Genomic DNA, 27658 nt, shown 5'->3' on the forward strand with positions numbered 1-27658 from the left:
AACCCTGGCTCCAGCGGGTGCACCTGGGACGCAGGCCACAGGCGGTGCCTGGCAGGTCTCGAAGCATCACTGCCTTGGCTGTGCAATGGGTCGGGGCCTCCCTCCCACTGCTCCCTGCCAGCAGGGTGAGGCTAGTGGGGTCTGGCCTTTGGCGGGAGCTCCCAGCCATTCCCAAGATGGCCCCCACTGCAGGATCCAGGGCATCTCCAATGCTCCCTGATACAGGCTGTGCTCTCCCCCATGCAGAGCCCCTCCCCCTCAGTCCAGCCCCCCCCCCACACACCTGCCTGCCCAAGTCCTGAGTCTCCCCCACCCACCAGGCCCCTGAGCCCCCCCAAACCCCTCCATACTCTCCCACCCCTGCCCTGAGCACCCCCCCCCACACACACACCAGCCCACCCTGGCCCCTTGCAGACTCTGTGCTCTCCCCTGGGCAGGTATCCAGGGCGCTCAGCTCCCCCCGGGCTCTCTCCACACGCTCAGGCCCCGTTCTGCTCCCAGCTGCTCCCAATGAACAGGGGGGCCTGGAGAGGGCATCTAGGCTGAGGGAGGCCTTGCCCTTCTCCTGCCCCCCGCCCCATCATGGGAGAGTGGCTCCCCACAGGGAAGCAGTGACTATTCCAGACTCTCCAGGGGTCAGGGCCAGGCTGTGCCCTGCACTCGCTCTCCCTCCCACCAGCACAGCTCAGGGATGCTCTCTTACCCATGCAGTTCTTCATCATCATGAAGCCGCTCTCATAGCCCTCAAAACACTCGCACTCGAAGCTGCCCGGGGTGTTGATGCAGGTGCCGTGGCCACACAGGTCCGGTGAGATGTGGCACTCATCGATATCTGTGGGCACGGGAGAGGCTCAGCCAGGAGCCAGCCAGCCCCTGGAGCTAGGGACAAGCCGGGGGCATTGCCGGGTGAGGGTCTGCCTGCCCCAGGTGCTGAGAGTATGGAGAGGAGAATGCAGACTTGCCAGACTGGCTCCAGCAGCTCATCTCACTGGGAGGAGACATCAGCTGCCCTTGATCAGAACCTGCTCCTTACATGCTGGAAGCTGGCACCCTTTGGGGCAGGCTGCGTATGCTGCAGGGGCTCTCCCAAAGTGGCATCTTACCCCACCCGCTCGGTAAATCATAGAATATCAGATTGGAAGGGACCTCAGGAGATCATCTAGTCCAAACCCCTGCTCAAAGCAGGACCAATCCCCAATTGTTGCCCCAGATCCCTAAATGGCCCTCTCAAGGATTGAGCTCACAACCCTGGGTTTAGCAGGCCAATGCTCAAACCACTGAGCTATCCCTCCCCCCGAGATGCCCTGCCCAAGGAGCTGGTCCAGGAGACTGGGGTACATGGCAGCAGCACACCCTGACCCCAGCAGGGGAGCCTGGGCCAGGGGAGTCTCCAGATGGGGTGAGCCCTTCTCCCCTTACCTGTGCAGTTTCTTTCCTCAGCATCCAAGGCGAAGCCGTTGCCACAGAGGCACCGAAAGCTGCCAATGGTGTTCCGACAGGTCCCGTGAGCGCAGAGGCCGGGGAAGACCTTACACTCATTCACATCTGTGGGAGAAAGACAGCATCAGTGCTGCAGTTAGGGTGTCTGTCTCATGCCTCCGGGAGCACGTCCCTGGGCACCGGCTGCAGCCAAGAAGGGATTGTCTCCCGCAGGGGTCAGCAGCCGCCCCCTTTCCTCTCACCTTTGTAGAAGGGTCTGCCTGAGAGCACATCCCCTCTGTTGGCAAAGCCAGGGCCTCTGGGGCAGATGGCCTTGTACTCGCTGCTGCCGGCTCTGGGGCACTCTTCGCAGTCGCTGCCCCAGGCCGAGCCCACAGAGCAGCAGCACATGTCGATCCGGTACTTTCCAGGCAGGGGCGCCATGCACTCATCCTCATCCCACTTCATGTAGCACTGCTCCGCACGCACGTCTGGGGAGAGAGCCAGGCTGAGTGTCCCGGGAGGGAGAGAGCTGCCTGGGGCCTCTCCATTCCCTGGGGCACCCCTGAGGGCAGGCCAGCCCTACAGTGCATCTCACGCTGGATGGGGCTCCCTGTCTCCAGAGGCAACTTCTCAGGGGCAAGCAGCCCTCTCCCCAGCAGGGCTGCCTGCAGCCCTCATTCCTGCAGCTCACTGAAGCCAGCCCCAGGGCCCATGTCCCTCCTTGAGAGTTAAAGAGTTTCTCCTAATATCAAACTGAAATTTCCCTTGCTGCAGATTAAGCCCATTACTCTTGTCCTACCTCCAGTGGACATGGAGAACAACTGATCACCTCCCTCTCTGTAACAGCCCTTAGCGTATCTGAAGACTGTGGTCACCTTTGTCATCTTTACTCGGGACAAAACATGCCCAGTTGTTTTAATCCTTCCTCAAACATTTTCCTGAGCCTTTCTGTTGCTTTCTTCTAGACTCTCTCCAATTGTCCACATCTTTCCTGAAGTGTGCTGCCCAGAACCAAGCCCCCTCACTCCATCCCAAGACCTCATCAGTGCTGAGCAGAGCCGGACAATTATCTCCTGTGTCTTATATAGGATACTCCTGTTAACACATCCCAGACTGATATTAGCTCTTTTCACAGCTGCATCACATTAGAACATAAGAATGGTCATACTGGGTCAGACCAAAGGTCCATCAAGCCCAGTATCCTGTCCTCTGACAGTGGCCAATGGCAGGTGCCCCAAAGGGAATAACAGAGAGGTTATCATCAAGTGATCCATGCCCTGTCACCCAGTCCCAGCTTCTGGTAAACAGAGGCTAGGGACACCATCCCTGCCTGTCCTGGCTAATAGCCATTGATGGACCTATCTTCCATGAATCTATCTAGCTCCCTTTTGAACCCTGTGATAGTATTGGCCTTCACAACACCCACTGGCAAGGAGTTCCAGAGGTTGACAGTGTGTTGCGTGAAAAAATACTTTCTTGTGCTTGTTTTAAACCTGCTACCTATTAATTTCATTTGGTGGCCCCTTGTTCTTGTATTATCAGAAGGAGTAAATAACACTTACTTATTTCCTTTCTCTATACCACTCATGACTGTATAGACCTCTATCATATCCCCCCTTAGTCGCCTCTTTTCCAAGATGAAAAGTCCCAGTCTTATTAATCCCTCCTCACATGGCAGCCGTTCCATACCCCTAATAATTTTTGTTGCCCTTGTCTGAACCTTTTCCAATTCTAATGTATCTTTTTTGAGACGGGGCAACCACATCCGCACATAGTAGTCACGGTGTGGGTGTACCATGGGTTTCTATGGAGGCAATACGATATTTTCTGTCTTATTATCTATCCATCCCTTTCTTAATGATTCCCAACATTCTGTTCCCTTTTTTGACTGCCGCTGCACATTGAGTGGATGTTTTCAGAGAACTCTCCACAATAACTCCCAGATCTCTTTCTTGAGTGGTAACAGCTAATTTAGACTCCATCATTGTATATGTCTAGGATTATGTTTTCCAATGTGCATTACTTTGCACTTATCAACATTAAATTTCATCTGCCATTTTGTTGCCAAGTCACCCAGTTTTGAGAGATCCTTTTGTAGCTCTTCGCAGTCTGCCTGGGACTTAACTGTCTTGAGTAGTTTTGTATCATCTGCAAATTTTGCCACCTCACTGTTTACCCCTTCTTCTACATCATTTATGAATATATTAAATAGGACTGGGCCCAGTACAGATCCCTGGCGGACACCACTATTTACCTCTCTCCATTCTGAAAACTGACCATTTATTCCTCCATTCTTGACCCATATTAAGTTTGTGATCCACTAGTGCCCCAGGTCCTTTCCAGCAGTGCTGTGTCTAGCTAGTTATTCCCCAGTTTGTAGTGGTGCATTTGATTTTTCCCTCCTAAGTGAAGTACTTTGCACTTATCTTTATTGAATTTTATCTTGTTGATTTCAGACCAGTTCTCCAATTTGTCAAGATTGTTTTGAATTTTAATCCTGACCCCCAAAGGGTTTACTACCCCTCCCAGCTTGCCATCCACAAAGGTTATAAAACTACTCTATGAAAATATTGAATAGTACCAGACCCAGGTCTGACCCCACGAGATAAGCCCTCCCTGTGTGACAACGAACCATTGATAACTACTCTTTGAGTATGGTCTTTCAACCAGTTGTGCACTCACCTTGGAGTAATTTAATCTAGGCCACATTTCCGTAGTTTGCTTATGAGAATGCCCTGGCTCATCTACGGCTCCTGACCTCTAGGAGCCGCAATAGGGGAGTGATGTTAGCATGGGAGAACAGGATCACGCTGCATCCCCAGAGAAGCTGCACAGGGTCCCAGAGCAGCCCCCGCAGTGGGGCATGCTTGTCTGGTGTTCAGGAAACCAGTGTCCGCATCAATGCCATTCAACAGCACTTCCCAGCGCCAGGCGATGCACCTGGGTCGCTCCCTCTGGCCTTCCTCCTCTTCCTCCCTTGGCCCCTGGCTTCTCCCTGCCTCCTCAGATCCCCTTCCCCAACTTCTCCGAGGCTGAGGGGATTTCTTGGCCTCCTGCACAGCCTCCCCCCTCTCACCCTCATTGGGAGCACTTCCATCGACCCCGGCTGGCTATGCCTCGTGGGTTGGCATGTCACTGGCTTTCAGCTGGAGCACCTGTGGGAGCCCAGAGTGGGCACACGGCTGGGTACCACCCAGCATGGCCTGTGAATGGGCACCAACACGGGTTATGAACAGGAGATGGCTCCCCACCCACTTTCTAGGTGAATCCCACTGTCATTCAGTGCTGAGCTGTGTGACAACTCATTGTCTCCCCTGGGCTACATCAGAGAGGAAGGAGAACTCGCTGCACTCGCGGACCCATCAGAGAGAGGATGGGTATCAATTGTTCTCCACATCCACTGAAGGTAGGACAAGAAGTACTGGGCTCAGTCTGCAGTGAGGGAGATTTAGGTTAGATATTGGGAAAAGCTTTCTATCAGGGGAATTAAATTCTGGAACAGGCTTCCCAGGAGGCTGTGGAGTCCCTGTCACTGGAGGATTTTCTCTGTGTATATAAATCTCCCCACTGTATTTTCTACTACATGCATCCGATGAAGTGGGCTGTAGTTCACAAAAGCTTATGCTCAAATAAATTTGTTAGTCTCACAAGTATTCCTTTTCTTTTCGCAGATACAGACAAACACGGCTGCTACTCTGAAACCTGTCATTATGCAAGGCACTGCATTTAGCCGTATTGAGTGGAAATCTATCAACTTCATGAAAAAACTCATACAGATACAAACAGACATCATCTTCCTTTCCAAATGCAAACAGATGGACATCATACCAAAAGGACTGAAGGTAAAAAATCCATTACAATCTACATACCACACAGACTATGCTGACAGCTTGTGCCACACACTCTCAAAGAAACTGAGGAATCACCTGATCAACATCCTCTATAGCAAACAGGGAAAGATTAAGAATGAGCTCTCAAAAATGGATACTCTCATAAAAAACCAACCTTCCACACAAACTTCCTCGTGGCTGGACTTTACAAAAACTAGACAAGCCATTTACAACACACACTTTGCTTCTCTACAAAAGAAAAAGGACACTAAACTATCTAAACTACTACATGCCATAAGGGGCCACAACAGTGGTTCCCTTAACCCACTCAGCAATATTGTTAATCTTTCCAACTATACTCTTAGCCCAGCAGAAGAATCTGTCCTATCTCGGGGCCTCTCCTTCTGCCCCTCCACCCCCACAAACATGATACAGTTCTGGGGTGACCTAGAATCCTATTTTCGACATCTCCGACTCAAGGAATATTTCCAACACACCTCTGAACAATGTGCTAACCCACAGAGACCTTCCTACAAGACTACAAAAAGAAGGATTCTGGGTGGACTCCTCCTGAAGGTCGAAACAACAGACTGGACTTCTATATAGAATGCTTCTGCCGACGTGCACGGGCTGAAATTGTGGAAAAGCAGCATCACTTGCCCCATAACCTCAGCCGTGCAGAAGACAATGCCATCCACAGCCTCAGAAACAACAGATTGACAGAGCCAGAAGAGTACCCAGAAGTCACCTACTACAGGACAGACCCAACAAAGAAAATAACAGAACGCCACTAGCCATCACCTTCAGCCCCCAACTAAAACCTCTCCAACGCATTATCAAGGATCTACCACCTATCCTGAAGGATGACCCAACACTCTCACAGATCTTGGGAGACAGGCCAGTCCTTGCCTACAGACAGCCCCCCAACCTGAAGCGAATACTCACTAGCAACCACATACCACACAACAGAACCACTAACCCAGGAACCTATCCTTGCAACAAAGCCCATTGCCAACTGTGTCCACATATCTATTCAGGGGACACCAGCACAGGTCCTAATAACATCAGCCACACTATCAGAGGCTCGTTCACCTGCACATCCACCAATGTGATATATGCCATCATGTGCCAGCAATGCCCCTCTGCCATGTACATTGGTCAAACTGGACAGTCTCTACGTAAAAGAATAAATGGACACAAATCAGACGTCAAGAATTATAACATTCAAATACCAGTCGGAGAACACTTCAATCTCTCTGGTCACTTGATTACAGACCTAAAAGTGGCAATTCTTCAAAAAAAACCTTCAAAAACAGACTCCCAGGAGAGACTGCTGAATTGGAATTAATTTGCAAACTGGATACAATTAACTTCGGCTTGAATAAAGACTGGGAGTGGATGGGTCATTACACAAAGTAAAACTATTTCCCCATGTTTATTTCCCGCCCCCCCATACACACTGTTCCTCACACACTCTTATCAACTGCTGGAAATGGCCCACCTTGATTATCACTACAAAAGATTTCCCCCCTTCCACCCCCGCTCTCCTGCTGGTAATAGCTCACCTTACCTGATCACTCTTGTTACAGTGTGTATGGTAACACCCATTGTTTCATATTCTCTGTGTATATAAATCTCCCCACTGTATTTTCCACTGATTGCATCTGATGAAGTGAGCTGTAGCTCACAAAAGCTTATGCTCAAATACATTTGTTAGTCTCTAAGGTGGCACAAGTCCTTTTCTTTTCAAGAGAAAAGTAGATGGGGATGGTCTAGGTTTACTTGGTCCTACCTCAGCACAGGGGGCTTGACTTGATGACTTCTCAAGGTCTTTACCAGCCCTACATTTCTCTGACTCTTTGATCTCCAACACTGCACTCACCTGGCCCCCCTGTGCTCACCTGCCCGCCCTGCACTCACCTGGCCCTCCCGCATCTGAGCTTGCTGGCAGCTGGATGTATATGCTAGAGAACCACATCATTCCCCATGTGCTGCCGGGCTGGAAGCTGCTCCAAGTCAGCTTCTGACCCTTCTGTGGGACCCATCCCGTTCCCTGTGCAGGGTGAACAGCAAGGGGCCCAGCTCTGCAGACGGAAGGAGCCAGAAGCAATGGGTGACTGTGTGATGGCAGTGCCCAGCTCCCCCAGCACCTCCTTGGCACAGGAGGGGCTGGGGCCTCCACAGCAGCATCTGTCCTCACCCACACACGTCCTGCCAGTCCCATCAAGGGTCAGCCCTTCCGGACACTCGCAGCGGAAGGAGCCAGCTGTGTTCACGCAGCGCCCGTTGGGGCAGACACCGGGGAAGACATCACACTCGTTCACATCTGCAGGACGGAGACAAAAGAGGGCGTTGGGGTGGCAGACAGCAGCCAGGCCCAGAGATTAACGGGGGACAAGCCTGCCTGGGGGAAGCCATGGGAAGAGCCACCATGGTGAACCGTGCAGCATGGTGTACTTAGCAACCCACCACGTCCACCCAGACAGATTACAGCCGGAGTGAGTGCCCGCCTCGCTGGGGAGCCGTGGGTACCTCAGCTCCAGCACTGGGCACTATACAGAGGAGCTGTTCCTGGCTCTGCCCCACAGAGAAACCCCAGCCTGTTTCCCCGCAGGCCACAAGCAGGAAGCAGCAGCCACCCAGTGCAGCCCCTGCCAGAGTCCATTCCCACTGGGCAGCAGGGTGCCGGGGGAACGGATTGGCATACCGGAGGGCGTCACACACACCCCCTCAGTGATCCCTGAGCTCTCCAGGGGGCAGCCCAGGGCCCTGCTCACATGCACTTGGCCACAGTGTGAAAGGCTCCCTGGTCAGCGTCACACCACACCAGGACTGGGTCTATCCAGTCACTGGACAACATGGAGTCCACATCCTCCTACTCCGCAAGGTGACACCCGCAGCTCTGCCAGGACTCTGATACTCAGTGCAGGGGCCAAGAAAGGGGCAGGGAGGTGTCAGGAGGACGGAGGGAGGGGATGGGCCCATGTCAGCTCCTGCCAGTCCTTGGGTGTAGGAAAACAACAAGTGCAACATGACCCCAGCTGCAGCCTCCCTCCGATAGACTCGGTGTTACCTTCACATGTGACCCCCTTCATCCTGGCAAACCCTCGGGGGCAGGTGGTATCTGCAAGAGAGCAAAGGGGCATCATCAGAGGAAGGGTCTGTCCTTGCGGGGGAGGAGCCCGCCCCCCGGAGCCAGCCTTACCGATCTCACAACGTTCGCAGGGGCTGCCCCATGCTGCTCCCAGCGTGGCACAGCACTCCGACTTCAGCGTGGCCCCGTTAATGTTCACCTCACAGCGCCCATCCTGGATGTTCAGCCAGCACGTGCCCTTCATGCTGTCTGTGGAGGCAAACACAGCGAGTGAAGAGCTGTTCCCCTGCCGTGAGCCTGCGGGCTGGCTGGAGCCCAGTGCTCACAGCTGGAGACTGCAGTGGAAAGGATCTGGAAGACAGGTTCCCTGCTGGGAAAGAGGGCTGGGCTTGGAACCCAAGTAGTGAGCGCTGTCCTCCAGCCTGCTATCTCACGCGTGCACGGCGGCAGGGCCCAGGGGGACTGGAGCAGCGGGGCTTTGTCCTCTTGTGCGGGGCTCTCTCTGTCACCGCTGCACGCTAATTGCTGGCAATGCCGACGGGCTACTGTGCTGGGCTGCCACCTTTCCCCTTCCTGTCCCTCTCCTGCCCGCAGACACAGGAGCCAGCCTTGCATGCTGTTCGCAGGCTGGACAGTGGCAGCTTTGCCTGAGGGAGGAGTGCAGGGCAACCCGAAGAGTTTGGTGCAGAGCCATGTAAACAAAGCTCATGTCCAAACGAGCATGGACGCTAATTTAGCAACATGACCGACTCAGACGAAGGGCCGTAGTTACACCTGCATGTGAGCGACAGCCTGCCAGGACCAGCTCCTCTCTGCCCACGGAGCGGGTGGCTCTGGGACCCTACCACTGGGAACCTCACACCAGCTAACGCCTGCTGCAGCTCCTTGAGGGCTTTTCTACACCAGGGCAGTGGCTGGGACAGTGCTGGCTCCTGGGATGCTTTTGGGCCTTACCGGCTGCGCAGAAAAGACACAGCTCCTGGCAAATCTGCAAAGCTGGTGTGACAATGACAGGCCAGTCGTGCCTGTTGAGGGGAGGGGCTGAGATTTTTTCCCATGCCCGGCTCTGGTGCAGATGGACACTAAGCCTCCCCGTCCCTGGCTCTGACAGGAGCCCCTTACCCACACAGATGGTGCCGCTGGGGTCCAGTTTGCTGCCCGGGGAGCACTCGCAGGCAAAGGAGCCGGCGTTGTTCCTGCAGACCCCGTTCACACAGGGGGTGGAGGTGCACTCGTTGATATCTGAGACAGGAGAATGACTGTTACCAGAACAGCATTCCCAGAACCTGAGACCCAGTGCTCCCAGGGCTCGGAGCAGCCCCAGCCTGGGGAGTCTGGAGCAGCTGCAGCCTGGACGGCCAGCCCTGCCTCTCCAGTGGGATGAGCTGTAACCCTGCGGTGAGCCCCTCGGCTCAGACCCAGTCCTGGAGCTGGAGACGCAGGTAACAAGGGACTGGTGCTCCCCTAACCCACCCGTGACCCCTGGCAGGGCAGTGGAGACAGGAGAGCTGCAGCAGTCATTGGATTGTCTAAAGGCCAAAAAAGCCCTGCAAGGCTGCCGGAGGAGCTAAGCAGCCCTGGTGAGAGGGACATGGGGGAAGAGCAGGACACAGAGGGGCAATAACTATCCCATTAGCTAGTGAGGACTCCAAGGCTTTGTGCTAGGCCCTGTGTTGTTAGGATGTTTAGTGACGATCTGGGAAGGGGGTGAGCAGTGAGGGGGTGAAACTGGTGGAAGACAAAGTTATTGCAGTTAGTCAGGCCCAGGGAGAACTGTGAGGAGCTTCAGTGAGACCCAGCCCAGCCAGGAGCATGGGCAGCATGCCAGCAGAGGGATTCACTCCGGAGTGACGGCTCAGTCTGTGCTGCTCACATGGCTCCTGGCCAGCGCAAAGCCACACAGAACAATGCCAGGGATGAGAACGGGTCCACAGCCATCCACCTGCCACAGCATCCGGCCCTCCAGCCGGCTTCGTTCCGGCAGAGCTGCTACTGCAGCTTGCAAGAAACTTCACTGAACTTCAACAGAAAATCAGGTTTGTGCTGAGGCCCGGTATGTAAAGCAGGGCTTGGAATGGGAGCAGGTTGCAGCTTTGACATGGGGCTGTTCCTGCTTCTCCTGGGAGCAAAGGTAGCAGTGCTCCGGCTCAGCCAGTGGGGCCCGAGGAGACGTTACCTTCACAGGTGTCTGTCTCCGTCCTGAAGACAAAGCCCTTGGGGCAGGTGCACGTGTAGCTGCCAGGCGTGTTGCGGCACAGACCGTTGTCACAGAGCAAACGATTGACGGCGCACTCGTCAACATCTGTGGGCAGAGACAGGCAAGGCTAGTGTGTGACAACGCCCAGGTCTCCCCAGCAGCAAGGGCTGGAAAGAGCTCCCAGGGGTCCGCCCGCCCAGCCCGAGGGGCTCCTGCATAAGCTTACAGGCGCCGCCTGAAAGGGGATGGGGAAAGCTGCCCCGTTTGCTTCCCTGAGAGACAGAGTGGGAGGCCTTGCAGCAGGATGGGGCAGAGCTGCAGGGCAGCAGTCGGCGATTTCTCCCCTCGGCCAAGGGACTTACCGCAGGGCTGAGTGTGGCTGGCTGGAGCTCTGTTTCCTTTGCAGTCACTGTCCCCAGGCCCTGGCTTGCCTGGGCTCCCCCTCCGGTGCCCACCACAGTTCAATGCTTTACACCCCTACCTTGATAGGGCACTAGGGCACCAAGCATTTGGGGACTGTATTAACTGGCAAAAATACTGCTCTGCAGCTGCGTTCATGCGGGCTATACCCAGTGCCAGGGGACCATCCCCAGCAGAGAACTCTGCATTCTGGGGCTTCAGCTCCTGCCATAACCCTCCGCCCCACTGCCCGGGCTCAGTGCAGAACCCGGCCGCCAAGTGCCCAGCCTCCTGGCCTGTCAGTTCTGGCCTACGACTGGCCTGCATAGCTGCCCCCAGCCAGCCACCTGCCATGCTCTGAGCACAGCCTGGGCCTCCAGCCAGAGGCTGCCCACACTGCCCGCTGCCCGGCCGGAACTCACCCACGCAGTTCTTGCCCGTGGGATCTGACTCGTAGCCCAGGTTGCAGATGCAGCGGTAACTCCCGCGCAGGTTCTCACACATGCCGTTGGGGCAGATGTCCGGGTTGAGGGCGCACTCATTGATATCTGTGCAGGGGAAGGAGCCACACAGAACGATGGAGCAGGAACAGCGGCTGACTCCCGAATGTTCCCCAGCCTCCAACGCTGCACCCGCTGCTGCCCGCAGGCCCCTCCTAACTACCCCTCTGCTGACACTCCCTCGCCTCCCCCCACCCAGCAGAGTGCATGGCCAGTGCTGGGAGTGCAGCATGGTTCTGCCCCCCAGCCCTGCCCCTAGAGGAGTCTCCAGGGTTCAGAGCTGCAAGGGCTTCTACCCAGCACTCAGCAGTGTGATTCCTGGCCGGCAGAAACCTTCCCCGTGGCACGGAAATGCAGCTACCTCCATGGGAGTGAGTCTGGTGCAGAGCACACACTGGGGACACAGGGCTAGTGGGGGCCACAAAGCCCCCTAGCCCTATGGGCGGAGTGCAGTTCCTCCTGCCTGGGGAGCGCCCACGAGAACGCCCCGAGCCGTGCACTGAGTCAGTGTGACCTCTGTCCATGTCCGTCCGCTGCCCCGTCAGTGCGGGAGCAGAGCTATTGCAAGGGGAATAACAGCCCCCATCCGAGGAGCCGTTTGCTCCTTTGATTAAAAGTTGGATTCTCAGAAGACTCTGGCATCGATGCCCTGCAGCACCCCAGAGCGGGGGGAAGGAAACACCCTTCCACTGGCCTGGGGTCTCTCCCACCGACCATGTGGCGTGCCAAGCCCAGGCAGGCAGCAGGCGTGTGATTCACAGGGGGCAGTGCTGGGCATGAGACCAGGGAGCTGCCTTAGGAGGTGGGAGACTCAGCCCGGTGCACAGAGCCAGTGCAGCCTGACAGCAGGTCCAGCTGAGCGCCAGCCATCCCCGCCTGCCATTGGCAGTCTACACATCCCCCCGCCCAGGAACACCGAAGGAGGTGTGAGCCGGGCGCCGTGCCAGCATGCTGAGGGCAGGAGCCACCGCAGGGAATCTGCACATGCCCTCCACTACACCCAAGGCAGCACTGCCTGCTGAGGCCAGGGGCTGGCAAGGAGGTAGGAGAAGCCACTGGGTTGGCAGGGTGCCACCCAGGTGTCGTGGAGAGCAGTCTCAGGGCAGCTGGGCTAGAAGCAGGGGCAAGGAATGGCCCCCAGGTAGCACCCGCATGCCCACTGCACTCTCCCTGCTGAACTGAACTCGCCCACCCGGCTGGCCACGCACTGAGCTCACAGGAAGGGGACAGGCCAAAGTCAATTTCTTTTTCCTATTGTTGCCATCAAGAGCTGTCTGAGCTGCAGCCCATGTGCCCTGGCAGGTGTGGGGGGGCCCCGCAGTCCTGGCAGTGGTGTGCAGGAGGGCTGTGCATGTCTGGCAGAGGGCGAAGAGCTGGAGGGGGCTGGCTAGCAGGGTGGGACAAGTCGCAGCCTAAAAACCCCTGGGAACTTCCAGTGCCTGGAACAAACCTGCCCCAAATGGATGGCTCTGTTCCACAGGACTGTGAGGTGGATTCAGGGCTCTGTACTGGCTGGACGGTGCAGCGGGTTGGACTCAAGGCTCAGTGCCAGGCCACACAGTGCAGTGGACTGGGCTCAGGGCTCAGTGCCAGGCTACACAGTGCAGCGGGCTGGGCTTAGGGCTCAGTGCTAGGCCGCATGGCACAGTGGGCTGGACTCAAGGCTCAGTGCCAGGCCGAACGGTGCAGTGGGCTGAGCTCAGGGGCTTGGACTGTCTGCAAGGTGCAGCGGGCTGGGTTTAGAGCCCCAGGCCAGCTACATGGAGCAATGGGCAGGGCTCAGGGCCCAGTGCCAGGCCAGACTGAGCAGCAGGCTAGGGTCAGAGCCCTGGGCTGGCTGCATGGCAAAGTGGGTTGGTCTTTGACCCATGGTCACGCCCAGGAGGCTGGCAGCTGGGGCACAGCATCCTAGGCTTGAGTTCCAGGAACTTTCTGGAGTGTGTAAAGCCTGCACCAAGCCTGCCATGCAGGAGCGTGGCCCATAGCTGCAATCAGTGCCCACATGGCCTGTTAATCAGCTGCAGAGCTGGCTGCTTGCCATCCTGGGGAAGGTTTTTCAGCATGCCCACCTGGGAGCATGTGTCTGACCAAAGAAGTGCCCTGGGCTAGGCAACGCCCAGGAGCAGACACCTCCTCAGCCTGGCAGACAGCAGCTCCTGCTGCGGCTCTAAAGTGCACCCCTCCACACATTAGGAGCAAAGCTTCAGCACTCAGCCAAGGCAACTCTTCCACTGCGAAGAGAATCCCCTGCCTTGGGGGCCCAATGCAGGCTCCGGCGGACCGAGGGCCAGGCAGCAGTGACTCCAGCCTTGCCGTACTGGGCAGGTGCAAGGCGGTGCAGCCCCATAGCCATGCCAGCCCTGCTAGTCTCTGTGTCTCTGTACAGCTGGGCGAACTCCCGCCCTGAAATTGACTCCCCTACTGCAGTGTGGCAGAGTTCTTGGCCCACATTGGCAGTGACTCTGTGCTCAGGGGCATATCAGATCCTAGCTCCTGGCTAACGGGCACCTGACCTGCAGCCTGGGCAGTGCTGCACCAAGACACAGTGCCCTTAAAGAAGCAGAGGCCTCCAGGGTTTGCCTCTGGCTCCTTCCCATTCAGCAGACTTGGAAAGGCCAGAGCTGTCTGGCTGTGTTGCTCTCTTCCTGCGGATCTGAACACTGCTGAGTGCTGGCAGCATGCTGCCTGCCGCCTGACCTGCCAGCTGTCTACTCCAAAGCCGCCCCTTGGCATCATGCCCCAAATGCCCCAGCATGCTCCCATCGGCTCTGTTCTCTCCGGGAGGCTGCAAACACTGCACGTTCATGAGCCGGGAACTGGCCAGAGCATGGCAGGGACAGGGGAGAGGATGCGCTCGGACACACTCTGAATTCGTGTCGAAGCAGGGCACAAAGCAACACTCTGCAGCCCCAGACACGCAGCCTGCACCAGGGTGCCAAGAACCAGCCGGGTAGTTCAGTACACAGCACAGGGTCTGGAGCTGACCTGGAGAAGTTTGTCTAACATTAAGTTGCTGGCTTTTAAGGCAGAATCAGAGGCATGCAGAGACGTATCCACTCTCACTAGGTACAGACACACTCACACGCATGCACACACAAATGCTCACTCTCACATCCACACTCCCACATGAAAACCAAACCCATGCTCACTCATACACACATGTGCGTGAGGACACGCCTCCTCCCACACAGGCTCATGCGCATACATGTAGTAACCCTGACCCTGGCATTAGCACCTGCTGGAGCTGTCCTGGAGCGAGAGACAGCCAGTGAGAGGGACGCTCGAACTGGGAGGCAGCTCAGGATCTGCCTGAAGGGGGAAGTTGGAAGAAGCTGCTAGAGAAGAAGGGGGGAAGCAGAAGAATCTAGATGCTGAGCCACTGGAGAACTGGAGCTGGGATCAGAGGGGAGGGGATAAAATAGAAGAACAGGAGAATAACAACAGGGGACTGGAAAGTGAGAGGGAGGAAAGAAGGAAAAGAGGACGGGTTTCAAGTCAGGAGAAGCAGAAACAAATAGCTGGGGGTATGTGCTAGAGAAGGGAAGTAGAGGGAAATCAAATCCACAGAGAGAGTCTCAAGGGAAACAACTGAAAGGAAATCTGATTGGTGAAAAAGGGAATTGATCAAAAAGCAGTTTTACAGGAAAACAGATCCTGGAAACAGTAAATGAGAAGCCCACCCACAAAGGACCTACAGTACATGATCAGCTGATTTAACAGCTAGTGAAGGAATACAGTTCAAAGGTGCTCAATGGAGAAGGGAGGGCCCAGTTGGTGAAGAAACCCGCCTGTGGATAAACTCAGTGAAAAGAGGTACAGCTGCAGGAAAAGCGAATCAAAGGAGCACTTCCGGCCAAAGGGAAGCAAAGAACAGGCCAGTGAGAGCAGCACTGGACTTAGAGCCAAGGAGAGGAAAAGTCGGGTCTTCTCCGAAGTGACACAGTAGATTGTTTACTCATCTCTTATGTTCACGTTAACCACAATGCACACTGCACAGAGTTAGGAAGAGTAACCAATGTTCATGTGTTGATAACCTACAAGTAATTAGTATACGTAGTAAAAAGAAAAGGAGGACTTGTGGCACCTTAGAGACTAACCAATTTATTTATACAGCTGTAGCTCACGAAAGCTCATGCTCAAATAAATTTAGTTAGTCTCTAAGGTGCCACAAGTCCTCCTTTTCTTTTTGCAAATACAGACTAACACGGCTGTTACTCTGAAACCTATACGTAGTAAGTACTTGGTAATGTTCTATGTTATTTATGCTCTTGATACAATCTTTGGGTTTTCCCTTATAAAGTTCTAAACATTTAAATGATCCTTTTGCCCCTGCCTCTCCTCACAGCTAGCTTAGCTTAGCTGGGTCACTGTGCACATATACATAGTTACCCAACCCACACGCATGGCCACACACTCATGTAAATGCACACACACTTCGTTATAAGCAACTGAAAGCAGGGGCTTACAATGGGAAGTGTTAGGCAACCTTAATTATGGGCAACTCCTTATAATATGACAGGTTTCAGAATAGCAGCTGTGTTAGTCTGTATCTGCAAAAAGAAAAGGAGAACTGTGGCACCTTAGAGAGTAAACAATTTGTTAGTCTCTACGGTGCCCCAAGTCCTCCTTTCCCTATAATATGGTGCTTGGGGAAGCCCTTACCTCTGCCATCAGCTGTTATTCCTATGCCGCTGCTGCAGAGTGCCTGGAATTCGGCTGTGGAGAGAAGTTTGACAGTTAGATTCATTTGCTCGTCTGTACAGTATTAACAAAACGAGATCATTTCAAAACCGAACAGAACCGTTTCAATGATGATGATTATTATTATTTGCTGTAGTATCACATCATGAGCCTGCAGAACGCTGGCTGTCTGTAATAATGGATTATACATTTTTAAAATACAACTCTTTAATATTGCAATTACTTTTGAGTGCAACAGGGGAAGGGTCCCCATCACCAGTTCAGCATTGCAGGATCACCTGCCGAAATGCATTCCATACAAGAATCTAACCTAGTGCACTACACAATATCAGCTGAGCACGTGTTCAATGGATTAAGAACTAGCTGACTGACAGATCTCCAAAAGTAGTTGTCAGTGGTGACTCATCGTGGAATGGGGCTGTTTCCAGTGGGGCTCTACAGGGATTGATGCTAGGCCCGATGCTTTTCAACATTTTCGTCAACTATCTGGAAGTAAATGTAAACTCCCTGCTGATAACATTTGCAGATGCCACAATAGTGCTGTCATAAATATAAAGGGAAGGGTAAACCCCTTTGAAATCCCTCCTGGCCAGGGGAAAGCTCCTCTCACCGGTAAAGGGTTAAGAAGCTAAAGGTAACCTCGCTGGCACCTGACCAAAATGACCAATGAGGAGACAAGATACTTTCAAAAGCTGGGAGGAGGGAGAGAAACAAAGGGTTTGTGTGTCTGTCTGTAGTCGTTTTGGCCGGGGACAGAACAGGAATGGAGTCTTAGAACTTTTAGTAAGTAATCTAGCTAGGTATGTGTTAGATTATGATTTCTTTAAATGGCTGAGAAAAGAATTGTGCTGAATAGAATAACTATTTCTGTCTGTGTATCTTTTTTGTAACTTAAGGTTTTGCCTAGAGGGGTTCTCTATGTTTTTGAATCTAATTACCCTGTAAGATATCTACCATCCTGATTTTACAGGGGGGATTTCTTTATTTCTATTTACTTCTATTTTTATTAAAAGTCTTCTTGTAAGAAAACTGAATGCTTTTTCATTGTTCTCAGATCCTAGGATTTGGGTCTGTGGTCACCTATGCAAATTGGTGAGGCTTTTTATCCAACATTTCCCAGGAAAGGGGGGGTGCAAGTGTTGGGAGGATTGTTCATTGTTCTTAAGATCCAAGGGTCTGGGTCTGTAGTCACCTAGGCAAATTGGTGAGGCTTTTTACCAAACCTTGTCCAGGAAGTGGGGTGCAAGGTTTTGGGAAGTATTTTGGGGGGAAAGACACGTCCAAACAGCTCTTCCCCAGTAACCAGTATTAGTTTGGTGGTGGTAGCAGCCAATCCAAGGACGACGGGTGGAATATTTTGTACCTTGGGGAAGTTTTGACCTAAGCTGGTAAAGATAAGCTTAGGAGGTTTTTCATGCAGGTCCCCACATCTGTACCCTAGAGTTCAGAGTGGGGGAGGAACCTTGACATGGTGGCACAGTGGTGGGATTAACCTGAAATCATTTTGAGATCCAGTTGAGATTTTTTGAACTAGAAATACAGATTTTAAAAAGGAATTTTTAGGAAGTCCAGAAGGCAGCTTTGAAACTGAAAGCAGCTTGGTTTCTCTCTGCTTTGTGGCCAAGCAGAGACAAAAGGGGATTATCTTGTGAATTGCAGGTTTTCTTGCCTGGAGGCAGGGTACTTAACTCCTGCAGGGAAATTCACAGTCTTCCAACCCAGAGGTTTTTTTTTTTTCTTTTCTTCCTAAAAGTAAATAGGGGGTGTGTGCTCTACCCATTTGCCTGGAGACAAAAGTGGCAGGGTTTTTTTTTAGGATTTTGATTTTTTTTTTTTTGTTTTACAAGGAGCACAGGTTTGAAAAGAAATTTTTTTTTTTCTTTGGGCTGGGTAAGCAGTTTTCCAAGTAGTTGGAGGTTTTTTGCTTTAATTTGGGCCCAGAGCAGAGACAAGGGAATTGTCTTTTTCTGTAGGCTGACAATCACTATCAGAGAATAGGTACTCTATTCCAGCACAGCAAAAGTTTACAGCCAAGTTTTGTTTGTTTATTTCTAAACCTCGGGTGTAAAGTTAGTTAAAAACAGAGAGGTTAGAATGGCCAAATCCTCAGCTCGACTACAGCTGGAATTAGCCAAATTTCAGGCTGAGGAAAAACAAAGGGAACATGAAAGACAGATAGAACTCATGCGGCTGGAGAAGGAGGTACAGGAGGCTGCCCACAAGAGGGAAATGGAGGCAAGGAAGCATGTGGAGGAGATGGAGAGGATAAAGGCCCAGCAGAATATACCAACAAACCCTAGCAATCCTTCTCCAGGTACCACTTCCCATCCCAGAAAGTTCCCCACCTACAAGGCAGGTGATGATACTGAGGCCTTCTTAGAAAACTTCGAAAGGGCCTGCCTTGGGTACAACATCTCTACTGACCAATACATGGTAGAGCTGAGGCCGCAGCTCAGTGGACCCTTAGCTGAGGTGGCAGCTGAAATGCCTAAAGAACACATGAACAAGTATGAACTGTTTAAATCCAAGGCGAGAGTCAGAATGGGGATAACACCCGAGCAGTCTCGTCGGAGGTTCAGAGCCCTAAGGTGGAAACCAGACATGTCATTTACCCGACATGCCTACCACATTGTAAAACATTGGGATGCCTGGATATCAGGAGCAAGTGTTGAATCTCCAGTAAATTTGCCCTTCCTAATGCAAATGGAACAATTCTTAGAGGGTGTTCCTGAGGAAATAGAAAGATACATCCTAGATGGGAAACCCAAAACTGTAATTGAGGCAGGAGAGATTGGAGCCAGATGGGTGGAGGTGGCAGAGAAGAAGAAAACTGGTCGCAGTTGGAGCGGAGACCAGAAGGGACCACCCCAGACCACACCCTATTACCGGGGGCCGCCCAAAGCCCCACCTACCTCCCAAAGAACCCTCCAGACCCCTTATCGTCCCACCACCCCGTTCTCCAGCAACCCACCTCGCCCCGGTGACCCGTCAGCTGGACGATGTTTTAAATGTAACGAGCTGGGGCATGTAAAGGCCAACTGCCCCAAGAACCCCAACAGGTTACAGTTCATTGCACCGGAATCACACCAGAGGTCCACAGGCCCAGATACCTCCCAGATACCCTTGGAGCGGAGGGAAACTGTGAGTGTGGGTGGGAAGAAGGTCACCGCGTGGAGGGACACCGGAGCACAAGTGTCAGCTATCCATGCTTCCTTAGTGGACCCCAATTTAATCAACCCAGAGATCCAAGTGACGATTCAACCCTTCAAGTCCAACTCTTTCAATTTGCCTACAGCCAAGTTGCCTGTCCAGTACAAGGGCTGGTCAGGAATGTGGACTTTTGCAGTCTATGATGATTATCCCATCCCCATGCTGTTGGGGGAAGACTTGGCCAATCATGTGAAGCAGGCCAAGAGGGTGGGAATGGTCACCCGCAACCAGGCTAAACAAGCCGTGAGGCCTAGCTCTGTTCCGGAAACTTCTATCAGGACCCAGTCAGAGGTGATGGACCTGGACCCCAGGCCAATGTCTGCAACAGCAGTAGTGGATCCAGTCCCAGAGACCCAGACGGAACCAGTCCCAGAACCGGAACCAGCCAAACAACCAACACCAGACCCCGTGCCAGCACTGAATCCAGTACTTGCAACCTCAACACCAGAGGGCCCCACCGAACCTGAACTGGCAGCAGCCGATAACCCTACACAAGAGGCTCAGCCGGAGCCTGAATCCCAACATAGTGCACCAGCGGAGAGCGGTTCACAGTCAACAGAAACAGCTCCATCCCCTATATCGCTTCCAGAGGGACCAAGCCTATGTCCCCAATCCAATGAGGAACTGATGTCTCCAGCATCAAGGGAACAGTTCCAGACCGAACAGGAAGCAGATGAAAGCCTCCAGAGAGCTTGGACGGCGGCACGGAGCAACCCACCGCCTCTCAGCTCTTCTAATCGATCCAGGTTTGTTGTAGAAAGAGGACTTTTATACAAGGAAACTCTTTCTGGGGGACACCAGGAAGACTGGCATCCTCAGAGACAGTTGGTAGTTCCAACTAAATACCGGGCCAAGCTCTTGAGCTTAGCCCATGATCACCCTAGTGGCCATGCTGGGGTGAACAGGACCAAAGACCGTTTGGGGGGGTCATTCCACTGGGAGGGAATGGGCAAGGATGTTTCTACCTATGTCCAGTCTTGTGAGGTGTGCCAAAGAGTGGGAAAACCCCAAGACCAGGTCAAAGCTCCTCTCCAGCCACTCCCCATCATTGAAGTTCCATTTCAGCGAGTAGCTGTGGATATTCTGGGTCCTTTTCCGAAAAAGACACCCAGAGGAAAGCAGTACATACTGACTTTCATGGATTTTGCCACCCGATGGCCGGAAGCAGTAGCTCTAAGCAACACCAGGGCTAAAAGTGTGTGCCAGGCACTAGCAGACATTTTTGCCAGGGTAGGTTGGCCCTCCGACATCCTCACAGATGCAGGGACTAATTTCCTGGCAGGAACTATGAAAAACCTTTGGGAAGCTCATGGGGTAAATCACTTGGTTGCCACTCCTTACCATCATCAAACAAATGGCATGGTGGAGAAGTTTAATGGAACTTTGGGGGCCATGATACGTAAATTCGTAAATGAGCACTCCAATGATTGGGACCTAGTATTGCAGCAGTTGCTCTTTGCCTACAGAGCTGTACCACATCCCAGTTTAGGGTTTTCTCCATTTGAACTTGTATATGGCCGTGAGGTTAAGGGGCCATTGCAGTTGGTGAAGCAGCAATGGGAGGGATTTACACCTTCTCCAGGAACTAACATTCTGGACTTTGTAACCAACCTACAAAACACCCTCCGAACCTCTTTAGCCCTTGCTAGAGAAAACTTACAGGATGCTCAAAAAGAGCAAAAAGCCTGGTATGATAAACATGCCAGAGAGCGTTCCTTCAAAGTAGGAGACCAGGTCATGGTCTTAAAGGCGCTCCAGGCCCATAAAATGGAAGCATCGTGGGAAGGGCCATTCGTGGTCCAGGAGCGCCTGGGAGCTGTTAATTATCTCATAGCATTCCCCACCTCCAACCGAAAGCCTAAGGTGTATCATATTAATTCTCTAAAGCCCTTTTATTCCAGAGAATTAAAGGTTTGTCAGTTTACAGCCCAGGGAGGAGACGACGCTGAGTGGCCTGAAGGTGTCTACTACGAAGGGAAATGTGCTGGTGGTGTGGAAGAGGTGAACCTCTCCATGACCCTTGGGCGTATGCAGCGACAGCAGATCCAGGAGCTGTGCACTAGCTACGCGCCAACGTTCTCAGCCACCCCAGGACTGACTGAACGGGCATACCACTCCATTGACACAGGTAATGCTCACCCAATTAGGGTCCAACCTTACCGGGTGTCTCCTCAAGCTAAAACTGCTATAGAACGGGAGATCCAGGATATGTTACAGATGGGTGTAATCCGCCCCTCTGAAAGTGCATGGGCATCTCCAGTGGTTCTAGTTCCCAAACCAGATGGGGAAATACGTTTTTGCGTGGACTACCGTAAGCTAAATGCTGTAACTCGCCCAGACAACTATCCAATGCCACGCACTGATGAACTATTAGAGAAACTGGGACGGGCCCAGTTCATCTCTACCTTGGACTTAACCAAGGGGTACTGGCAGGTACCGCTAGATGAATCTGCCAAGGAAAGGTCAGCCTTCATCACACATCTCGGGCTGTATGAATTTAATGTACTCCCTTTCGGGCTGCGAAATGCACCCGCCACTTTCCAAAGACTTGTAGATGGTCTCCTAGCGGGATTAGGAGAATATGCAGTTGCCTACCTTGACGATGTGGCCATATTTTCGGATTCCTGGGCAGACCACCTGGAACATCTACAAAAAGTCCTTGAGCGCATAAGGGAGGCAGGACTAACTGTTAAGGCTAAGAAGTGTCAAATAGGCCTAAACAGAGTGACTTACCTTGGACACCAGGTGGGTCAAGGAACTATCAGCCCCCTACAGGCCAAAGTGGATGCTATCCAAAAGTGGCCTGTCCCAAGGTCAAAGAAACAGGTTCAATCCTTCTTAGGCTTGGCCGGTTATTACAGACGATTTGTACCGCACTACAGCCAAATCGCTGCCCCACTGACAGACCTAACCAAAAAGAAACAGCCAAATGCTGTTCAGTGGACCGGAAAGTGTCAGAAGGCCTTTAACAAGCTTAAAGCGACACTCATGTCTGACCCTGTACTAAGGGCCCCAGACTTTGACAAACCGTTCCTAGTAACCACAGATGCATCCGAGCGTGGTGTGGGAGCAGTTTTAATGCAGAAAGGACCTGATCAAGAATTCCACCCTGTAGTGTTTCTCAGCAAAAAACTGTCTGAGAGGGAAAGCAACTGGTCAGTCACTGAAAAAGAATGTTATGCCATTGTCTACGCTCTGGAAAAGCTACGCCCATATGTTTGGGGACGGCGTTTCCACCTGCAAACCGACCATGCTGCCCTAAAGTGGCTTCACACCGTCAAAGAAACTAACAAAAAACTTCTTCGGTGGAGTTTAGCTCTCCAAGATTTTGATTTCGACATCCAACACATCTCAGGAGCTTCTAACAAAGTGGCTGATGCACTCTCCCGTGAAAGTTTCCCAGAATCAACTGGTTAAAATCGTCCTTGAGATGTGGAAAATATTGTTAGTCTTTATGTACTTGGTAGTATATTTAGAGATGCATGTGTCTTATTAACTCTGTTTTCCTAGAGCTCCAGGAAGAAATCCCAGCCAGTGTTTCACCCTAGCTGAGATTTGGGGGGCGTGTCATAAATATAAAGGGAAGGGTAAACCCCTTTGAAATCCCTCCTGGCCAGGGGAAAGCTCCTCTCACCGGTAAAGGGTTAAGAAGCTAAAGGTAACCTCGCTGGCACCTGACCAAAATGACCAATGAGGAGACAAGATACTTTCAAAAGCTGGGAGGAGGGAGAGAAACAAAGGGTTTGTGTGTCTGTCTGTAGTCGTTTTGGCCGGGGACAGAACAGGAATGGAGTCTTAGAACTTTTAGTAAGTAATCTAGCTAGGTATGTGTTAGATTATGATTTCTTTAAATGGCTGAGAAAAGAATTGTGCTGAATAGAATAACTATTTCTGTCTGTGTATCTTTTTTGTAACTTAAGGTTTTGCCTAGAGGGGTTCTCTATGTTTTTGAATCTAATTACCCTGTAAGATATCTACCATCCTGATTTTACAGGGGGGATTTCTTTATTTCTATTTACTTCTATTTTTTATTAAAAGTCTTCTTGTAAAACACTGAATGCTTTTTCATTGTTCTAAGATCCAAGGGTCTGGGTCTGTAGTCACCTAGGCAAATTGGTGAGGCTTTTTATCCAACATTTCCCAGGAAAGGGGGAGTGCAAGTGTTGGGAGGATTGTTCATTGTTCTTAAGATCCAAGGGTCTGGGTCTGTAGTCACCTAGGCAAATTGGTGAGGCTTTTTACCAAACCTTGTCCAGGAAGTGGGGTGCAAGGTTTTGGGAAGTATTTTGGGGGGAAGGACGCGTCCAAACAGCTCTTCCCCAGTAACCAGTATTAGTTTGGTGGTGGTAGCGGCCTGTCCAAGGGGTAATATTTTGTACCTTGGGGAAATTTTGACCTAAGCTGGTAAAGATAAGCTTAGGAGGTTTTTCATGCAGGTCCCCACATCTGTACCCTAGAGTTCAGAGTGGGGGAGGAACCTTGACAAGTGCGGATGGTAAATAACGATGAAAACATGGCTGTCCTACTGAGCTATCTGGATCACGCGGTAAGCTGGGCCCATTGAAATGAAATATAGTTGAACACAACCAAGTGCAAGGTCAGACATCTAGGAACAAGGAATGCAGGTCACACCCACAGAATGAGAGACTTTGTCCTGCTTAGCAGGGACTCTGAACAGGCATTAGGGACTAGAGTGGACAAGCAGCTCGACACGAGCTCCCAGTGTGATGCTGTGGCAAAAATGGCTGATGTGATCCCTGGATGTATAAAGAAGGGAGTGGTGAGTAGGAGCAAGGAGGTGATTTTACCTCAGTATATGGCATTGGTGAGACAATACTGGACACTGCATCCAGTTCTGGAATCCACATTTCTACAAGGATGTTGCAAAATTGCAGAAGGTTCAGAAAAGCGCCACAAAATGATTTGAGGGCTGGAGAGAATGCCTGACCGTGGGAGATTTAAAGAACTTGATCTGTTTAGCTGATCAGAAAGAAGATTGAGAGGTCACTCAATTACGGTGCCTAAACACCATCCCAGGGAGAAATGCTCGGTTCTAAAGAGCTGCTTAGTCTAGCTGCGAAAGGCAGAACAAGAACCAATGCCTGGAAACTGAAGCCAGACAAATTCAGAATAGAAATTGGGCCCATTTTAACAGTGAGGGTGATTAACCAAGGGAAGTGGTGGATTCTCCATCTCTTGATGTCTTCAGATCAAAGCTGGGGGCCTTTCTGGAAGGTCTGCTTAGCCAAACCCAAGTTATTGGGCTCACTACTGGAGTAACTGGGTGAAATGGCCTGTGCTATGTAGGAGGGCAGCCTAGATGATCTAATGGTCCCTTCTGGCCTTCAACTCTATGAACCTATGGAACTGTGAGACCTCAGAGTGGTAGTAAGGCTGCACCGTCAAGCCAGGAAATGACAAAGGGAGGGTTTCTTGGGTGTTCACATACCTACACTGCACGTCTGCTCTCTTTAAACAACAAACAGTCACCCAGGAAAGTTCAGTGTTATCAAAGGAAACAGAGTCGAGACTATTTCGTACGTGCAACATGGCTGAGGAAACACTGGAGCTTCTGAGATCCAAATGTGGCCAAATGCTGTTTGGAGTTGCCTGCCCTGGGAGTGTGACTGGCCAGCTGTGACATCACACTCGGGAGAATTTGGGCATTTCATTTCCCTGGCCCTTTAAAGAAAGAAAAGATGAAGAAATGAGGTAAAAGCAACCCAGAGTCCCCAGCATGCTGCCTAACCAGCACCGACGGGCCTCTTGGCAGTCAGGAGGAATCACTTCTAGTACCCAGGCCCACGGTTATGTGGGACTCTAGCCTGCAAGCACCTGTACACGCAGTCCCTGCTGACAGCACAGGCAGCCCCAGTGACTTGCATGAATGCTTGGACCTGCTCCTGCAGTCCCTTATGCACATGCACATCTTTGCTTATGTGAGAAAAGTTCCCCATGTGCTGACTGCTTGCAGGATCGGGCCCCTGAAGGCTTAAGAGCTGTTGTTTACTGTGCAGGCTTCACACAGTACTTTCATGTGCTCATCACTTTGTTAGCACAAACCCAGGTTTTCAAGCCTAATGAAGCCCAGGGAGGAATAATACACCCCCCCCCCCCAGGCATGAACCTGAGCGTTCCAGCCATTTCCAGATATCTGCATGAACAAAACACACCAGTGCACGTATTAGTCATTTCACTCTGAATAACTCAAAAATGGCTGAGCGCAATTGGGTCAAACTTTTCCAGACACACAAAACCCCTCACCTTTGGGCAGAGAGCCAGCATGGGAAACGTCCCGCCAAAAGGAGCCCGTAACTTATGAGCCTGTGCAGCACTTTTGCAACTTTTATGTCAGCAGCTGTTAGCAGCAACGACTAGAATTAGATGTAAAAATGGCCTAGCACAGTGCTCCCCCCACCGCTTCCGAGAGCATTGCACATCTCAATGGTGAGACGGCCCCTAAGCACCTCACGTAGCACCGGTGAGGCTAAGGAAGAAAGGAGAGCAGCAGAATACGGAACCTGGACTTCAGAAAAGCAGACTTTGACTCCCTCCGGGAACTGATGGGCAGGATCCCCTGGGAGAATAACATGAGGGGGAAAGGAGTCCAGGAGAGCGGGCTGTATTTTAAAGAATCCTTATTGAGGTTACAGGAACAAACCATCCCGATGTGTAGAAAGAATAGAAAATATGGCAGGCGACCAGCTTGGCTTCACAGTGAAATCCTTGCTGATCTTAAACACAAAAAAGAAGCTTACAAGAAGTGGAAGACTGGATAAATGACCAGGGAAGAGTATAAAAATATTGCTCACGCATGCAGGAGTGAAATCAGGAAGGCCACTTCACACTTGGAGTTGCAGCTAGCAAGAGATGTTAAGAGTAACAAGAAGGGTTTCTTCAGGTATGTTATCAACAAGAAGAAAGTCAAGGAAAGTGTTGAATGAGGGAGGTAGCCTAGTGACAGAGGATGTGGAAAAAGCGAATGTACTCAATGCTTTTTTTGCCTCTGCCTTCAAGAACAAGGTCAGCTCCCAGACTACTGCACTGGGCAGCACAGCATGGTGAGGAGGTGACCAGCCCTCTGTGGAGAAAGAAGTGGTTCGGGACTATTTAGAAAAGCTGGACGAGCACAAGTCCATGGGGCCGGATGCGCTGCATCTGAGAGTGCTAAAGGAGTTGGCGGATGCGATTGCAGAGCCACTGGCCATTTGAAAACTTCTGGCGATCGGGGGAAGTCCCGGACGACTGGAAAAAGGCTAATGTAGTGACCGTCTTTAAAAAAGGGAAGAAGGAGGATCCGGGGAACTACAGGCCAGTCAGCCTCACCTCAGTCCCTGGAAAAATCATGGAGCATGTCCTCAAGGAATCAATTCTGAAGCACTTAGAGGAGAGGAAAGTGATCAGGAACAGTCAGCATGGATTCACCAAGGGCAAGTCATGCCTGACTAATCTAATTGCCTTCTATGACAAGATAACTGGCTCTGTGGATGAGGGGAAAGCGATGGACATATTATTCCTTGACTTTAGCAAAGCTTTTGACACAGTCTCCCACAGCATTCTTGCCAACAAGTTAAAGAAGTATGGGCTGGATGAATGGACTATAAGGTGGATAGAAAGCTGGCTAGATTGTCGGGCTCAGCGGGTAGTGATCAATGGCTCCATGTCTAGTTGGCAGCCGGTATCAAGTGGAGTGCCCCATGGGTCGGTCCTGGGGCCGGTTTTGTTCAATATCATCATTAATGATCTGGAGGATGGCATGGATTGCCCCCTCAGCAAGTTTGCAGATGACACTAAATTGAGAGGAGAGGTAGATACGCTGGAGGGTAGGGATAGGATACAGAGGGACCTAGAAAAATGAGAGGATTGGGCCAAAAGAAATCTGATGAGGTTCAAGAAGGACAAGTGCAGAGTCCTGAGGACGGAAGAATCCCATGCACCGCTACAGACTAGGGACTGAATGGCTCGGCAGCAGTTCTGCAGAAAAAGACCTAGGAGTTACAGTGGACAAGAAGCTGGATATGAGTCAACAGTGTGCCCTTGTTGCCAAGAAGGCCAATGGCATTTTGGGATGTATAAGTAGGGGCATTGCCAGCAGATCAAGGGACGTGATCGTTCCCCTTTATTCGACATTGGTGAGGCCTCATCTGGACTACTGTGTCCAGTTTTGGGCCCCACACTACAAGAAGTATGTCGAAAAATTGGAAAGAGTCCAGCAGAGGGCAACAAAAATGATTAGGGGACTGGAACACATGACTCATGAGGAGAGGCTGAGGGAACTGGGATTGTTTAGTGGAAGAGAAGAATG

At 51.8% G+C, this 27658-nt stretch overlaps 1 protein-coding gene across 1 annotated transcript in view; it reads right to left on the bottom strand.

The window, feature by feature from the left end:
* Positions 1 to 27658, bottom strand: part of FBN3 (fibrillin 3) — a 287866-nt gene that overhangs the window by 78122 nt on the left and 182086 nt on the right. Inside the window, exons 17-26 of the mRNA XM_084614426.1 lie at positions 16105 to 16158; positions 11365 to 11490; positions 10523 to 10648; positions 9469 to 9588; positions 8458 to 8595; positions 8326 to 8376; positions 7453 to 7578; positions 1683 to 1910; positions 1420 to 1545; positions 704 to 832 (exon numbers count right to left, since the gene is read on the bottom strand). Coding sequence (XP_084470552.1) covers positions 704 to 832; positions 1420 to 1545; positions 1683 to 1910; positions 7453 to 7578; positions 8326 to 8376; positions 8458 to 8595; positions 9469 to 9588; positions 10523 to 10648; positions 11365 to 11490; positions 16105 to 16158 — 1224 coding nt within the window. The remainder of the gene's footprint in view (positions 1 to 703; positions 833 to 1419; positions 1546 to 1682; positions 1911 to 7452; positions 7579 to 8325; positions 8377 to 8457; positions 8596 to 9468; positions 9589 to 10522; positions 10649 to 11364; positions 11491 to 16104; positions 16159 to 27658) is intronic.

Source organism: Lepidochelys olivacea, assembly GCF_965140295.1.
Source record: "Lepidochelys olivacea isolate rLepOli2 genome assembly, chromosome: 25".
In the NCBI taxonomy this organism is placed as follows: Eukaryota; Metazoa; Chordata; order Testudines; family Cheloniidae; genus Lepidochelys; species Lepidochelys olivacea.